Raw genomic sequence first — 18,549 nt, 5'->3', positions numbered from 1 at the left:
AAGTTATTTTTGGTCTCTTTATCCATTGCTGCCCGAGCAACTGGTGTGTAGTTGAGTGGGGATAGGTTGTCTTACCTGTAAACTAGAGTTCTGTGAGCCCAGAGGGACATATGGTGTTCTCAATGATTTATGTAAGTATGTATCTATATCTCTCTATCTATATATATATATATAGATAGATAGATAGATATCCATCCAAAGGTGACAGCCCTCCGAGTCAAACAATTAGGAACAACAAAAAATAATAAACCATAACAGGTTTATTGTATCCAACGTTTCGGTTCTAACTAAGAACCTTCATCTTTGGATGGATACTTTGTATTAACTACGGACTGGCACCCAGGCTTGGACTTAACTTATGGTTGTGCGTTCCACCTTGGACTATATATATAGATATATAGTGAATAAAGTAGCCCCTATTGTAAATATAAGTATAATATAAGTCACAGAGGAGTTCCATGACCATGGAGGCATGGAACTCCGAAGTTAATTCTAATATCCTCATATTTTCCAACAAGGGGCACTTTATTTATTATAATACGCACGTTTTAGTGAGATGTGACAAAAATGACATCACTAGTCACCGTTTATAAGGATATAATTTACAGGATGTTCATGGCTTTTGTGTATTATAAATATACAGTATATATATATATATATATATATATATATATATTTATATATCTATATATACAGTATATACCATGTGCTTTCATGTTAAGGCAACATAATCGGAAGTATTCTCAATCTTTTGCTGGGAAATGCTTTTCAGTCTGTGCGGGCTTCAGCACTTGCCTCACAGTTTGAGAACCTTTACTAAGAACTAGTGATGGGCGAATAAATTTGCCAGACGAGAATTCGCAGCGAATTTCCGTGTTTCACCACCGCTGAATAAACTCACGAAACTGCCGCGAAAATTTGCTGGCATCATTAAAATTTTGAATGCGCGTCAGAAAAGTCGCTTGCGTTTTAACTGCCACGCCTCAACATTACTCGGATGCCCATTGACTTTAACGCCAGTGTCAGAATTGACCCGAGCGTCAGAATTGACAAGGGTGTCCAAATGCGCGTTTCCCGAAGCAAAAAGGGACAAATTCGCCCATCACTACTAACTGTACAGTAGAATAGTTTATCATGCCACTTACTTGAGATCAACTCTGCAGATATGTGTCAGCTTTGATTTGCCAGAGCCACAGGGTTCAATCAAGAACCGAGTATCCAGAACTGCTGCTCTCACTCCTCCTATGAGATTGGCCTCATCGTGCTCTACTGATACGGCTGCCAGAGCGCAGATTCCTTTTGGCAAGTCTGTTCTCCAGGACCTAAGGATAGATAGGCCGGTTAGCAACGACTGAATATATTAATTACACCATTTAATGAGGTGCAGAGAATTGGCTCCATATTCAGCACAAAGATTATTGCCATTAAACATCTAGCCAATCATTTTATATCGAACACAGGTGAAATTATGTATTTTTCAAGACAGCAGCAATAGGCCCACTGTAAGTCTATAATTGCATTGCTATAAGTTTATAGCAGAAAGGTTCTTTATACATTTACAATGATCTACCATTAGGAAATACAATGGGGATAATATAAGAATGATGATGCACAAATAGAAACAATTCTACACAATATTTACCTTAAAACGACAAAGTCTCTGGAAGGGTGTGGAGCCATGCAGTTCAACACGTACTGGTACACCTCTGTTTGGTTATCTAAAGTCTCTACCACTTTCGACTGCAAGAAGTCATCATCCCAGAGCTGTCGTTCTCTTAAAATGTGATTGAGAACCACAGATGGTGGAGCCTCCACTTCCACTGACACCTTCCACGATCTCAAAGGATTTCCATCCCCAACCTGCAAGGGATAAATAGAACCAATTAACAAATGCCTCTGCGTATACTTTTAAATTTCCTTTGATTTCCTAAAGCTAAAATATATTCCAAACTGCAGATTACAATGAAAGTATCACTTGTCTTAACTATTCTCCAAAAGACTCCTAAATGTTGAAAAAATTCAGTATTTGAAATAATACTGAAATTAGCGGAGTGTTGACTTGTTTCAAGAGTTAGTGCCATCATTGCAGCTAGGAACAAACAAATAAGGGGTCATTTACTTTGGCCCTGGATAATGTGCAAGAGGTTCTTTTAAAGAGCAATTGTGTCGGGTGAATTGCGGCCCTCTGGAAATCTTCCTCTAGGTGCAGAGCAGTAAGTACAGGCCTGGTAGGAGGTGGAATAGGGGTGTCTACATGCCTCCACCAACCACCGTGATTACAACTATATAAATGGGATGGAGGACAGAGATCTGCTGCAATTTTTTAAAGGGATACTGTCATGGGAAAAAATTTTTTTTTCAAAATGAATCAGTTAATAGTGCTGCTCTAGCAGAATTCTGCACTGAAATCCATTTCTCAAAAGAGCAAACAGATTTTTGTTATATTCAATTTTGAAATCTGACATGGGGCTAGACATATTGTCAATTTCCCAGCAGCCCCTGGTCATGTGACTTGTGCCTGCACTTTAGGAGAGAAATGCTTTTTGGCAGGCTGCTGTTTTTCCTTCTCAATGTAACTGAATGTGTCTCAGTGGGACATGGGTTTTTACTATTGAGTGTTGTTCTTATATCTACCAGGCAGCTGTTATCTTGTGTTAGGGAGCTGCTATCTGGTTACCTTCCCATTGTTCTTTTGTTTGGCTGCTGGGGGGGAAAAGGGAGGGGGTGATATCACTCCAACTTGCAGTACAGCAGTAAAGAGTGATTGAAGTTTATCAGAGCACAAGTCACATGACTTGGGGCAGCTGGGAAATTGACAATATGTCTAGCCCCATGTCAGATTTCAAAATTGAATATAAAAAAATCTGTTTGCTCTTTTGAGAAATGGATTTCAGTGCAGAATTCTGCTGGAGCAGCACTATTAACTGATTCATTTTGAAGAAATTTTTTTTGCCCATGACAGTATCCCTTTAAGGTGCAGGGCATGGAAAAAGTGCAGAAAACATGGTAAATTGTGTCCGCTATTTGCACTTTGTGCTGCAAAATGTACCCTGGAAACATTTACCTTTTTGTAAGCAAGGTCAGTGTTCTCTGCGCTGGAGAGGGAAATCCATCCCTTAAACTTCTCCTTAGCTTCCTTCTGAAGGCCCTGAATTGTACTCTCAAAGTACGTGCTCACATTGCCTCCTTCCTCTTCCAGTTGCTTTCCTAGTTCCTCCATTGTTTGGACATGCACATTGGCTTCTACATAGGAATTGGAAGACTGGGCTATGACTTTATGTGGAATCTACAAACAAGACAGAATGGCGATTAGTAGAACATAAACAATGGGTTTAGCTGAACTCGTCTTCATGCAACATTTCACACACTTTCTCCGGGGAGTGTTTATTCACAAGGGCTATAGGGATGTGACTTTGTTAACATTGACCTAATCAGTAGGACAAGCCAAGGGTAAGGACTCAGGAGGGAAGCGTGATATGACGGCCTTAGCCATTAGCCTTAGTACTTGCTGCTAAAAATGGAGAATGCAAGCAATTGCCCATTAACTAACCTCAAATAACCTGTTGCACTCCATGATCATGTGTGCCAGACCCTGTGTAGCTGCAAAATTTTCATTTAGGTCCTTCTGATCAGGTCTCCCTGTTGCATATTTTTTCTGTATTGCTCTGTGGAAGAATATGAAGATATCAAGTTATAGTTATAACAGTGCAAATAAAACACACACAGACCATTTCCCATGCCTAACCAGCTATGAACCAGATTACATGATATATTATATGCACAGTAACTGCATTTTGCCCACAAGATATCAGGCTCCGCAGAGATATGCATGGCACCAGGTTCCAGCCCCAGACTTAGAATTAAAATAGGCCCTGGCATTTCATGAAAACAGAGGCCCAATCAGCCCACATAGAGGCCCAAACAGCCCCCACCAGCCCACTAAATACTGACTTTCTATGGGACCTTATAGCAGCCCCTCTGACATTTGCCAGAAACCGCAGATTGCCAGTCCGGGCCTGCCAGGTTCCAATATACCCATTTGCAATTCCAAAGGATAAATACCACTGACTTATACTGAACTGGACAATCTAGTCTCAAAACAACACTTTTATATCTAAGATATCTACAGTATCATTTTCATATTCAGTGTCATTCATTATTCATTATAAGGGGAGAAATGATTCAGAGACGTAGCTACCTTGGGGAGTTGTCCTTCTTCAATAAATTGAGATGGAAGAGAGATGGTGCCAAACATACAGCTAGATTCATCGGGGTCATCTGATTCTCTTCCACCGAGGTGACATCACTGAGGAAGCACAGCAGGGTTTGTAGGACCTCACGGTTTTCATCAGACATCAGCATGATAGCCGACTGCACAGCCTGGAGCCTCTGGTCTTTCGGGACATCTACAGAAATCAAAGGAATGCGTGATTAATGACACATTAAAAAACACAGGCAACTTATTTGATCATGTTGTCTACATTTCTTTTTAAGGGGAGCCGAAGAAGAACTCATGCCAGACAACAGGGCACTGTCAGGAACAAACAAATAGTTTTTACTACTAAACATGTTTATGTTATAATATGGAGGGTGAAATGTGGGTATGGCAGCACAATTATTGACCACCCTCAATATTTATTGTTATTCATGTATAGAGGTGCAGTGGCCGTCATTTTTGTAGCTCCATCATTCTCAACTTCTTGTAGTAGGGTTGGGCTGAGAAAAGTCCTAATATTCTTTACTGGAAGTGCAGAATATCTAATTATTGCCTGTGCAAATTGTCCGCCAGGTTAGTTTTGCTCAACTAAAGAATTGTTTATTATCTTGTAAATGAAAATTGGGGAAATCCATATAATTTAGACCCACCCCTTCTTATCTTGCAGAATGAAAGTGTATACCCCCTACTGTGCTGAAACACAGTGTATACAGAATGAACAGAAAGCATGTGCTCTTTCCCACAATAGAAAAGCTGAATATGATTACAGTGGCTGGTGGTTTTATAAGGTTTCAAATAAGAAAGGAGCCACCTTGTACTGAACTTTTACAAGGCTGTCAACGTTGTTATAGTCCCATCAGTCATTGTATAAATCTGTTCCTAAAATAAAAGTACTTACACTGGTAAATATGGAGAAAGGTCTCCCCTAATTTACTGGTGAGAAGAGGTTCGGGGAGATCTCTGAAGAACTGTTTGATCATATCTGCCACGTCGTAGGCGCACTGATCTTCATAGTTTACATTCTCTGGCGATGTTTCGTTCATCTGGCGTAGAGCCTGGATTCGAGATTTAACGCCCGACTTTCTAAACAAACCAACCTGTGAAAAATATATATTTCATTGATGATCTGAAGGCGGAATTAGAATTACTCAGCAGCCAGAATTCCCTTTTTTTGTACACACCAGGTTGAAAAGCAACTTAAATAACAAAAATATATAGACTAGTTAATGAGATCTGCAATATTGTGAGAAAGTATCAAATGTACAACTGAGCATGGAAATATTAAATAAAAAAAAAAAAACGAACAAGCAATTCTAAAACATTTATAAAAAAAATAAAAAGTATATTAGTATTATGTCGAGAATAATCAGAGGTTTCCTTCTATATGTTTTTTTTCATGGCAGCATAAATACAACATGCTTTTATTATAAGCCATACTTTCCATAGCGCAGGGGTCAACTGATAAGTGAATATTAATGATTCACTGTCCCCCTCAGAATATCTTGTGAGAAATGCTTTTTTTGACTCTATTCAGCATCAGTTGGGTGGACAACAATGGCAGGTCCCCTGGGATTTCTGTGCTCTCTCCCAAGACCTCAGTTCTAAAATTACTGTATGTGGGAGAGCACTGAACTCAGAAACGCTTGTAATTATGCTGCTGCAGTCTCCATATTTTATGTTATAACATGAAGGTTTGAAGGATCCTGCACTAGTGACAGTGCTTGAACAAATGAAACCAGAATCAAACTTTATGAGGACTCTTTAAGATGTTAAAGGGATACTGTCATTGGAAAAAAACATTTTTTCAAAATGAATCAGTTAATAGTGCTGCTCCAGCAGAATTCTGCACTAAAATCCATTTCTCAAAAGAGCAAACAGATTTTTTTATATTCAATTTTGAAACCTGACATGGGGCTAGACATATTGTCAATTTCCCAGCTGCCCCAAGTCATATGACTTGTGCTCTGATAAACTTCAATCACTCTTTACTGCTGTACTGCAAGTTGGAGTGATATCACCCCCCTCCCTTTCCCCCCCCCCAGCAGCCAAACAAAAGAACAATGGGAAGGTAACCAGATAACAGCTCCCTAACACAATATAACAGCTGCCTGGCAGATCTAAGAACAACACTCAATAGTAAAAACCCATGTCTCACTGAGACACATTCAGTTACATTGAGAAGGAAAAACAGCAGCCTGCCAGAAAGCATTTCTCTCCTGAAGTGCAGGCACAAGTCACATGACCAGGGTCAGCTGGGAAATTGACAAAATGTCTAGCCCTATGTCAGATTTCAAAATTGAATATAAAAAAATCTGTTTGCTCTTTTGAGAAATGGATTTCAGTGTAGAATTCTGCTGGAGCAGCACTATTAACTGATTCATTTTGAAATTTTTTTTTTTCCCATGACAGTATCCCTTTAAATATGTTAGTCTCTGAACTGAAATTAAGATAATTTGTATGCTGATGTTATAAAGTCCATTCCCTTATTGGAAATGGTGGACATGGCAATGTTCTAAATAATCAGCACATGACACTTTTAGGTTTATTCAAATTAAGTGGCAACTCCCCTTATATATACACTAATTAAATTATACAAGCATTGGACTCTGCGTTTGTAGACATTGCGGCATTTATAAAACGAATCTCAACTCCCAGGAATGCATGCCTAAATATATACACACATGGAGTGGTGCCGGGTACATTTGCATGCTATAAAACACCAGGCAAGGTGCTTCCATTGTTATGGAGGCCAAGGTTAAACTGTTACAATAGCTAAAAATATGCTAATTTACCATTACAAAACATAAGGTCAATAGGCTCAAGGGCAACAAAAGTGCCTAATCACTGTCTTGTATTTGTGTTTATTTATTATTCACATCATTATGTATCACCATTGTTTATTGTTGCGTATCATTATGTTAAGTAGCGTTCGACTGCCTGGGATAATAATGACAACATGGAGTGTTTTATATTTGTCCAGCCATGCTTACCTGATCGAGGCAGTGACCGCGGAGGAAACGTAACGCTTGCTGGATGTTCTGGGGTAGAGGCTGCCCAGTTCTCTGCACATGAACCATCAAAGGCACACCAAAAATATTCTTATCCTTGTAATCCGGCCCCTTCATCCTCTTCATAAACTTTGGCACAGACCTGAAATTAGTTTTTATACAGATGATATACTGAAAAGCTATTGCCAAAGTATGTGTAAATAAAATTGACATAATTTTCCATTTGATTTCATTTTCTTAATTTTCAGGTATTAATATCACAATTATAAAAATGTTTAAAATAAAGTAAATTTCCTATTTTTATTTAATGAAATCAATGGTGTACCAAAGTTGATTTGTGCAATTAATCCTACTCTACCAGTGCACCTCCCACACTCTTATGTAACCATTATTCACATATAAGTGAAGTTACAGGCTTTACAATGGGGGTATTTACACAATGTTTTCTTTCCTTATAAAAGTATAAATGCAATAAACCCCCCTCTTAAGGCAGCCAGTGGCATTAAATGATTACAAGTTGGCGTGAATAAAGGTCTGCTCAGATCCAGCTTCTGGGTGGTTGATATCAGGATATATGGGAGGATATTAGGCATACAAATGGTTTCTACACTTACCATGTCCATCCGTGCTTGTTTGACAGTGAATATCTCTCCATGATAGCCGTCAGGCGTAGCAAAGAGAATTTCTGCAGCAGATTGAGCTGACCTGCTGACTGATTGCTAATCTGAAGTGATGCCACTGAGCCACTTTGCTGATGGGAGATATGAAAACTGCTCCACCGTAGACGCCTTTAGTAAATGAGAAATGCAAATAAAAATGACATTAAGCAGATCAGTAATGTGTGAGAATTGTCTCTGCTCAAGCCTTAACAAATCCCTGTCAAGCAGTTATATGAAGTGAATGTCATAAGTAAAAAATGATGGTTGTGCTTTAATGGAAATGGATGCTGATTATTTCAATCTTTATGTTCATAACTGGAAAAAAAAATGTTATCAGGCTGTTATAAACCATAACGTTAAAAATAACACACAATCAATCTTTCAGCCTTATTAGCTCTCATCTCCAAGCGTCACAATTCCCCTGTACAGATTCATTTGCATTAAGAAGGTCTGACCAACTAAGCCAAAAAGTCTTAAAGGGATACTGTCATGGGAAAACATGTTTTTTTTCAAAACGCATCAGTTAATAGTGCTGCTCCAGCAGAATTCTGCACTGAAATCCATTTCTCAAAAGAGCAAACAGATTTTTTTATATTCAATTTTGAAATCTGACATGGGGCTAGACATTTTGTCAATATCCCAGCTGCCCCATGTCATGTGACTTGTGCCTGCACTTTAAGAGAGAAATGCTTTCTGGTAGGCTCCTGTTTTTCCTTCTCAATGTAAATGAATGTGTCTCAGTGAGACACAGAGTTTTTTACTATTGAGTGTTGTTGTAAGATCTACCAGGCAGCTGTTATCTTGTGTTAGGGAGCTGTTATCTGGTTACCTTCCCATTGTTCTTTTGTTTGGCTGCTGGGGGGAAAAGGGAAGGGGGTGATATCACTCCAACTTGCAGTACAGCAGTAAAGAGTGATTGAAATTTATCAGAGCACAAGTCACATGACTTGGGGCAGCTGGGAAATTGACAATATGTCTAGCCCCATGTCAGATTTCAAAATTGAATATAAAAAAATCTGTTTGCTCTTTTGAGAAATGGATTTCAGTGCAGAATTCTGCTGGAGCAGCACTATTAACTGATTCATTTTGAAAAATGTTTTTTTTTCCCATGACAGTATCCCTTTAAACCGGCTTCTGGTGCCAGATAATATATCAACGGGGGCAAGGAACTTGAGTGAACAGACCTAATTGTACATGAAAACATTCTAACCTGTTTGTTCTTGTAAGTGAGGCTCCAACCCCAGAATCCCTTCTCTCTCTGGTTCCAGTAGTATCAGATTCATTAAGCGAAGCAGCATCTCTCTCCATGTCACTTGGGGTAGTCCTACCATCAGAAATAGAATTGCCTTCAAAGTCCAAGCTCATTGGGTTAGGTGAATGAAAAGTTGAGGTTCCAGACTCCCCAACCGACAAATTGTCATCTTGAAGGTCTGGCATTATGTCTTTTGACCAGTGGTATACAGACTGTTGAAGTCCATTAATGTGCTGCAAGACATCATCTAAATGAGGAAATAAATCATCTCTTTCTAAATCCATGAGATCCCCAGTGCTGGCATACAAATGAGATCCGGGCACATTATCATAAACACTAAGTCTGCTACCTCTGGAGCACCTTGAAGACATAATTCTTGGTTCCTTAGCACGAATACCTTTTTGCCTGCTAAGAGAAATACCTGCACTCCGCCAGTTGACACCATAGAAACTCTCTATCGGAGAAAGGCTTTCAATAGAAAGTGCTTTTGGAAAGGTTCCAGGCTTGTGGTCCTTTGGAATATGTACAACCAGGTCTTCTTGTGAATGGAAATTATGGTTGTGATTATGACCAGCTTTTGATGTCCCCAAATCTGTAAAGACGTCAATGTCCTCTAGATACATACCTCCTCGCTTGTTGGACTCAGGAGCTGGAATTTCTTCTAAGAAAGAAGTGCTCTCAGTGCAGGCTTTAATTTCAGATACTGAATCTAGAATTCCAGTTGTTGTAAAGTTCATAGCGGAGTCTTTCACTTGGCCATTGCCAACACAGCTCATTGTTTTAAGAGGGTCGGGATCCAGTTGCGTATTAGTTTTAAGTGGGTCAGGCTCCAGTTGCAGAATGGGCTCACTAATTATTATAGCTCCAGTTCTTTGAAGGCCTTTAGATTTACCATAAGTTCCTTTAGATCTAAGAGTCCCCATGCATTTTAAAAATGTTTTTGTTTTAGTGTGTGCAGGCTTTTCGTTCTTGCCATTCAGTTTACCATCTGGACAATCTTTTGGCCATGGAGGTAATATGGTCATTGAATTGGAATCATGAATACACATTGTGTCCGCACACTCAAATGTCTCCCTGGAAGCACTATTGCCAACATAGGAACACCTGCAGTCACTCCCACCACTACTTCCACTGTGGATAGAACATATTTCTGGTTCACTGAGATCAGTCAAGACACTCTCGCTGCTAGTCGTGTTTTTCATTTCCCCGGATGAACCGAGTCTCTCCGATCGCCCAAACAGCGAATCAATGTCATCTACCCGAGACCATTGACGGCTGAGTCTTTGGAATCTCCATTTGTCACTGATGGCACAAAGGTCTTCTTCATCTGAATCTTCACTCTAAAAATAACACATTGAAGCATATTTATTGGATCATAGTGTTTTATAAAAAAACAATAGGTCTATGCTGAAAAATAAATAAAATATCACCATGCTGCTATCTGACAGCAAAGAAAAGCTGAGGGTTTATTTTCAGCGGTGAGTTGGATGCTGTTACATTCAAGCAGGGGAATCTGCACCAGATGCAGTCATACACATTGTGATAATTGTTGTGAAGCAGGTACATATCTTTATCTGTAAACCCCAGCATTGCCTGGACAGTTGTTAAAGGGATACTGTCATGGGAAAAATTTTCTTTTTCAAAATGAATCAGTTAATAGTGCTGCTCCAGCAGAATTCTGCACTGTAATCCATTTCTCAAAAGAGCAAACAGATTTTTTTATATTCAATTTTGAAATCTGACATGGGGCTAGACCTATTGTCAATCTCCCAGCTGCCCCAAGTCATGTGACTTGTGCCTGCACTTTAGGAGAGAAATGCTTTCTGGCAGGCTGCTGTTTTTCCTTCTCAATGTAACTGAATGTGTCTCAGTGGGACATGGGTTTTTACTATTGAGTGTTGTTTTTAGATCTACCAGGCAGCTGTTATCTTGTGTTAGGGAGCTGTTATCTGGTTACCTTCCCATTGTTCTTTTGTTTGGCTGCTGGGGGGGGGGAAGGGAACTTGCAGTACAGCAGTAAAGAGTGATTTAAATTTATCAGAGCACAAGTCACATGACTTGGGGCAGCTGGGAAATTGACAAAATGTCTAGCCCCATGTCAGATTTCAAAATTGAATATAAAAAAATCTGTTTGCTCTTTTGAGAAATGGATTTCAGTGCAGAATTCTGCTGGAGCAGCACTATTAACTGATTAATTTTGAAATTTTTTTTTTCCCATGACAGTATCCCTTTAAGCACCTTATCCTTTTACATGCACCTCATTTAACCTGCAGCAATGACATCCCATACTTACATATCTTTCATCTAGAAACCCTTACAAAAGGCCAGACAGGGTTGCTGCATTTTTGGAAGAAAGGAAACAGCTTTGTGGATGGGAAAATGTGACTATACAGGTATAGGATCCCTTATCCGGAAACCCGACATCCAGAAAGCTCAGAATTACGGAATGGCTGTCTCCCATAGACTCCATTTTATCCAAATAATCCAATTTTTTTAAAAAAATGATAACCTTTTACTCTGTAATAATAAAACAGCTGCTTGTACTTGAGCCAAACTAAGATATAATTAACCCTTATTGGAACCAAAACCAGCCTATTGGGTTTACTTAATGTTTAAATTAATTTCTAGTAGACTTAAGGCATGAAGACGCAAATTACGGAAAGATCCGTTATCCGGAAACCCCCAGGTCCCGAGCATTCTGGATAACAAGTCCCATAGCTGTACTATCTAAAGCAAAGTTCATAAAGTCTAAAGTTAAAAATAATCCCTGGCTACCCTACTTGGTACAAGAGTTCACCAATAATATTCATTCTACTTTGACCACAGCAATTCTCTCATTCTAATCACATCAATTGTCTTTACCATTACCACATGCACATGTTTTTGGCTAATTTCCTGTAATACATAAATCAGATGTGGATTAAAATGTATTTCTCACAGCTGTACAGTTGCTAAAGAGCCAGATCTAACAGTACTAGCTATTCCTAAATAAAGAGCAGGGGACAATTGCGACACCTTTCTTTTCAATTAGGAGCCTGTAGTCTATAGTGTGAATCCCGACTAGTCTGGCCAGCAATTCACACAGTCATTTGTTGCCTTTTGGCTTTTACCCGGCACCCTCTGACTTGTGTGTGACAGACAGGAAAGGCAAAGAAAAAGGTGTTTAACACTCAGCAATACTTTGATTATCCAGTTCTCTATAACCAGCGTTAATCAGGAAACCATCCAGCCCAGTTAGCAGGACATGGCTAAAAGTACAGTCGATAAAAAACACAAGCCAGACATTCCATATAATGTAGGCAGTACAACAAATGAGCTCAATTTACATTATATTTACCCACTTGGGTCTACTATGTTATGGGTTCTTATGAGCTGTACCAGCACATTTTCTGGAATATAGAGCTCATAATAAAGCAGGTCAGGCTTTGTATAAAACCTGTTACCATGTTTATGATTTTACTACACTATATACACTGTTAACATCGGGTTACCACCATGGGAAGGGCACATTGGGAAATATCCTGGTACTCTGGAAGGCCATTCCATCTCAGACTATATATATTTCAATGTTTTGTACTAAAGTTTATGCACGGTCTTTTACATCTGACATATATAAAAATGTATACCATGAATATAAGTTGGGTCAGAAGAGACTGGGAAAAAAAAGTATTTTGGGAATGCACAGATTGCCATTAAAGTGTTACCATTATGGGCATGTATATTCCACTATGAACACCTTGTGAGCATCATACAGATCCAACTCTAAGATCCATGGTCCACACCATCGGATTCCTACGGTCTAGATTATATATATATATATATATATATATATATATATATATACAGTATAAATAGAATTATTTATCTTTATAAAAACACATACCTTCTTCCTTTGGAAGCTGACATCGAGTTTCATTGAGGCACACTTATTCAAGGTCTTCAGTCGCCTGGAAGGAAACACACAACCTGGTATAAATATCTGGCTCACTGAGGACAAGGAACTTCTCCTTTTCTCGGTCCTTTGCTTCTTCCAAGGCTGGCCTCCCATTTTCCCAGAAGGTAAATCCACGTCTCTTTGGTGTAAGCTGGCTATAAATGCCACTGGCACTTAACCTGGCAAACACATCATCTGTAGAACACTAACTGAACACTTAACTCTAATGATAAAGCTCTTGTACCAATGTATTATGAGGGAGGTACTTATGCTGCACAGGGTTCCAATTAGAGCAGCCAATGATTTCTGGCCAATTGGGGCTTAACCCCGCCCACAGTCATGTAGACATGCAGACTGGAGCTTGGGGGTAATGGATTAACACATTCCGAATACAAATTGCAAACGTAGCCCAACTAATTCAATCAGAATTTTCCTGGTAATCTTTTATGCTCTAACCCCGTCACTAAAAACATATCTACAGGAGTTATCTGGAGCAATTGAGCTGATTAGTTTACAGTCCTACATTGGATTGCAAATGTTTGGAGACCATTGCCTGGAGATTAGAATGACATTTATGTGGAATGATTATGTGTGGTTTTAGAATGACTTCTAGATTATACAGCACTTTGCAATTCACTTTGTGTATTCAGATTTTATTTAAAGCTTAGATAGTTATTCATGATATCATTGGTGTAAAACTAATATATAAATAACGGTAACGACAGTATGTATTATTGCTTGGGATGCCCACGTGCACATCGAGACATGATGCTTATGGAACTGCTCCCCCTCAATTTCACATTATCAGCCATAACACAAGTGTGTATAGATATAAATCCCAACAGAAAAAAAATATAGGTCATTTATCTAATCTCCGGACACAATGGGAGACCTGTACTGTATTTCTGGGAGATGCACAGGCCCTTAAAATGTATTGTGGGGTGCAAAGACTTGCACCTCTCTGTGCTCCGGTAAGTGCCAGGCCCGAGGCTTTGCAAATGAAACTTAATATTAGTACTAACTAAATGAAAGAAAGCTTATTAGCTATGCACCGTGCTGGAGCACTAAGGGGTTCCGCGTATTATGCTCTTATTTTTTGCATTTTCCCCTTCTGGGTTGAAAATAACCCGTAATACATTTTTTATTGATCAATTTGTTATTTCAGAGGGTTCTGAAAAGCACGTGAAGGTCTGCAGGTTGCACATACCTAATGCATACAAACAATGCAAGACATCTGTGTTTTTAGGAGTGAGAGAGGCTGTACCCCCATGTGTTCGGCATTTTATTGCTCTGAGTTTTTTTCACAAGGAGAAATAATACAGGGATGGGATCTGTTATCCGTAGACCCATTCTCCAGAATGCTCTGAATTACGGAAAGGACATCTCCCACAGATTTCAATAAAAATAAAATAATCCGAATTTTTTAAAATGATTTTTTTTTCTCTGTAATAATAAAACAGTAGCTCGTACTTGATCCCAACTAAGAAATAATTAATCCTTATTGGAAGCAAAAATAGCCTATTTGGGTTTATTTAATGTTTACATGATTTGCAAGTAGACTTAAGATGGCCATAGATGTAAATATTTTTAAAAGATCTTTTTGTTATCGTAAGGCCAAGCTTGAAACGATCGCTTAAATGTACTATTTGTCCATCAACTAGAAAGACCATTTCAAACAATGTAGTCTAGTTGAACCCAAATATGGCCACTTGTTCCAATCACCCCCTATGTTTTCTTATAAACGAGGGAAAAATATTGGTGACCTCATCAAATCTAAGCCTGCTGATCGATCAGTATATATATTTGCCAATTCTGGTACTATTAATGGGACCTTCCCATGCAGAAATTGCGGACATTATAATGGGTAAATACCTGGAGATACTGTGACACATCCATTACAGGGTTCCAAACATAAAGTAAAAGGGTTTTTCACATATGATACAAGTGATGTGATATATTGTATTAAATGCCCATGCGGATTGGCTTACGTGGGCCAAACATCTAGACCCATGAAAATTAGACTTAATGAGCATAAATGCACAATAAGAAATTGCCAACCACCAATGATACAGGCTAATCCTGCTGGGAACAAAGGGAATGAGAAAATTAAAAAAGAAACACTACTAGCTAGGCATTTCCACACACAGGGGCATCAAGTGTCACAACTTCGATGGCAAATCCTAGAGAAGGTTAAGATAAAACAGGGCCAAGATAAAAAAAGTCGATTACTCCAGAGGGAATGCTTTTGGATTTTGCTACTGCAATCCAGATGCCCGAAAGGTCTCAATGAAGAATATAATTTGTCCTGCTTTTTGTGAAAATACATAATTTTGTTTCTTCTTTTTTTCTTAACAGATAAGCGCTGAACAATATCCAGGGATAGATAAAAATTTCCCCCTCCCCTTTCCTGTACAGATAGGGTGAGTTATCTACTTTGTTACGGTAATGGTCTTTATATTTACAACTGTTGCAAAATTAAGGTAATATCAATGCTTGTTACATGGTATTGAAGTATTTCCCAATACCACTGTTTGTTACATTATTGCTTTAAGCCTTATGGATGAGCTATATGTTTATAAATGTTATTGCCTACATTGCTTTTTTAATTGGACTCACTACACGATTTTTGGATCATATGCAATCACTGTTTTTCCTGCTTAATGAACATTGGACTTGAATCAATGAACTGCACTTTATTAATAATTAAAAAATTACTTTTACATTTTTAATATACCCGGAAGGGGGTGGATGAATTACTGCTTACACTAACACTGTATTTATATTTTTACAATTTTGTATGTTGAAATTTTAAATTGATCACCCTGTGTAACACGGGATCCGCATGCTTGATAAAGGGGCGTGGCCCCGAAACGTTGCATCACCGCACTGCAAACATAGACCGTGAGTGCTGGTAACTTTCTTCTTGTACATTGAATAGGAAGCTGCCGAAACTTCCATTACCAAGCACAAGGCGACTCTACAGGAGGGTGTTGTGGGTGTGCGTCCACTCACACTAATTTGTTTGGTCTAGTTGAAGCCAGGAAAATTGAGGGTAGCTGTCTGCTTGGCCCTGCAAACATAGATTTCACTGTGACAGATGAAAATTTTTTAACCTGGCCGATCAATTTTCTGACAGATGTCGGACGAAAAATCTTTCGATGCACGATCGTTCAATTCCCACTAAACTCACGATAATTTGACTGATTGATTGGATTGCACTAAAATCGGTCGTTAACCAAAAAAAAATCTTTGCATCTATGGGGACCATTAAGGTATGAAGATCCAAATTAGAGAAAGATCTGTTATCCAGAAAACCCCAGGTCCTGAGCTTTCTGGATTACAGGTCCCATACCTGTACAATGAAAAGCTTTATTGGTCGCAAATAAATAACAAAGCCTTAAAAAGAATGTAAGTTTAGGAAGGTTTCATCGGCTCGTAGTTCTACAGCCATTATATTTCTGTAGGGTTCTCTTATCAAGCTAAGATGCTCAGCAGGAAGATACAGTAATTGGGACGACAATAGAGAATTTTATCAAGTTTCATTGCAATTTTGTCTGAAAATAGGAAGAAAATGGGATAATGCTGCTGATACCAATGCTCGGTGCAGCTATAGGACTGAGATAAAATAAGCAAATTAAAGTGATAGATTTGCAGGTAAAACAAGCAAGGCCATTGATTACTTTTTTTACATGTCTGCATTGCTTCTAGCGGTTATGCCTTAGGCTAGTGACACATGCTAAGATTCGGGAGATTTAGTCGCCCATTGACAAATCGCCTCTTCTTCAGGCGACTAATCTCCCTAATCTGCCCATGTGTCTCTGCCCTTCTGAGCTAGCACAGGTGACAAATCTCCTGAAAATGCCTCTCCATAGAAAGGCAATTTCAATTATCTCCAATGGAGAGACATTTTTGGGAGATTTGTCGCCTGCCTTCATAAATAACCGCAGGCGACAAATGCCACTGCTCTTAGCAGAAAACTGCACTTGCTGGGGGTACTTCTCAGCGGGGCACCACTAAGCAATTGTCTTCTTCTTCTGTTTCTTCATTTTTCAATGTCCCTGGGCCAATGCATGAGCAATACAGTGAAAAGGTTGGCTTTTTGATTACATTTCGGTTATTCACTCTACTGCACATGTACACCCGAGTCGAAGAAGAATGAAGCAGGAACATAAAGTATCCCAGGCAGGTGCAGTTTTCTGCTACCAGTATCATCAGCACTAGTATGAGCTAAGTTATTGTAATCACCAGGTTATAATCATCTCTAGTGATTTAACCTTCTCCTTTAAAGGGGATCGAAAACCCAAAAATAACATTTAGCCTAATGAAAGAAATTCTAATTCTAAGGAGTTTCTCAACATAAATTCAAAGCTGTTGCCTGAGGTAGGAGGGCCCAAGAGCCTCATACTCTGTCTGCCCCAGGTCCTGCCCCCACGGTCTGGAAATGACAGTTACATGTGGCTGACATGTAGCTTATTGGCCAGTGTATGGGTACTCCAATGGGCTTCCCCTACAGACATCTAGCTGAAAATTGGGCAGATGTCGATTGGGCAGGTTTAAAAATTGAAGATCACGTTGGTTCGTTGATACAGTCCTCGCTCCAACCACCGGCATTCCCTGCATTGTGATCCGATCATTGGGCCCTAGGACCCACAATCAGATCATCAGGATATCACAGGGCATATCTGGGCAAGATCATCTCATTTGGTGACCTCTCCAAACAAGCAGATCAGCCCATGTATGTATATCTATATCCACCATCACTATCAGTTAAACCTTTTCACCAGCGATTGCTTATGACTTAGTGCTAGGTAAGCATGAAACGCGTTAGGCGCCATAATGGGGTACTTTTTGACTTTTATAATGTGAAAGAAACGTATACTTTTTATCTTTAAGCACGTTTCTGGGATTATTTTTCAATGGCTAAACCTTTTCATCTTTAGATTAATTTTTCCTATAAGATAAACATTGATATTCTAAGACAGTTGACAACTGATGTTTTAATTTCCATTTTTAGTTTTTTTTTGTGGTTTTCCAGTTATCTTTTTGTTCAGCAATTCTCTGGTTTGTAATTTCAACAGCTGTCTGGTTGCTATGGTCTTGTTGACCTTAGTTACCAGGCGGTGGTTTGAATGACAGACTTAAATATGAAAAGAGAATGACTGGATAGAAAGATAAGGAATAAAAAGTAACAATAATAATAAAATTGTAAGCTCATATGGCAAAGGGTTTTTGGTTGCTGGGGTCAGAGGCCCACATTTTAAAGCTGCAGAAGAGGAAATAATTCCAAAACTATAAATAATACATAATAAAGACAACTTATAAAGTTGCTAGGAACAGGACATTCTATAACATACTAAGTTAACTTAATGGTAAACCACCTCTTTAATAGAGCTCTGAATGTATTGTTTCAATAATTATCTGTCCTTTCACTTGTTTCCTGGGCAAAACTGTTTGCTTTTCCTTAAGTGCTTATGTTGCAG

General features: G+C 38.9%; 1 protein-coding gene across 5 annotated transcripts in view; it reads right to left on the bottom strand.

Moving 5' to 3' along the window:
* The window catches only part of stard13.S (StAR related lipid transfer domain containing 13 S homeolog), a 162,187-nt gene that overhangs the window by 1,006 nt on the left and 142,632 nt on the right, over window positions 1-18,549 (bottom strand). For 4 of the 5 annotated variants that reach the window (XM_018248448.2, XM_041583219.1, XM_018248449.2 and 1 more), the window contains 10 exons: window positions 13,019-13,082; window positions 9,094-10,475; window positions 7,839-8,012; window positions 7,207-7,366; window positions 5,115-5,313; window positions 4,199-4,406; window positions 3,551-3,665; window positions 3,065-3,286; window positions 1,643-1,860; window positions 1,146-1,322 (listed from right to left, as the gene is read on the bottom strand). In XM_018248448.2, the coding sequence (XP_018103937.1) occupies window positions 1,146-1,322; window positions 1,643-1,860; window positions 3,065-3,286; window positions 3,551-3,665; window positions 4,199-4,406; window positions 5,115-5,313; window positions 7,207-7,366; window positions 7,839-8,012; window positions 9,094-10,475; window positions 13,019-13,082 (2,919 nt within the window). 5 annotated transcript variants of the gene reach the window in all.

Source organism: Xenopus laevis, chromosome 2S (genome assembly GCF_017654675.1).
Source record: "Xenopus laevis strain J_2021 chromosome 2S, Xenopus_laevis_v10.1, whole genome shotgun sequence".
Taxonomy (NCBI): Eukaryota; Metazoa; Chordata; class Amphibia; order Anura; family Pipidae; genus Xenopus; species Xenopus laevis.
The sequence above is the reverse complement of the archived record's forward strand: the minus strand, read 5'-3'. Positions and strand labels throughout refer to the sequence as shown.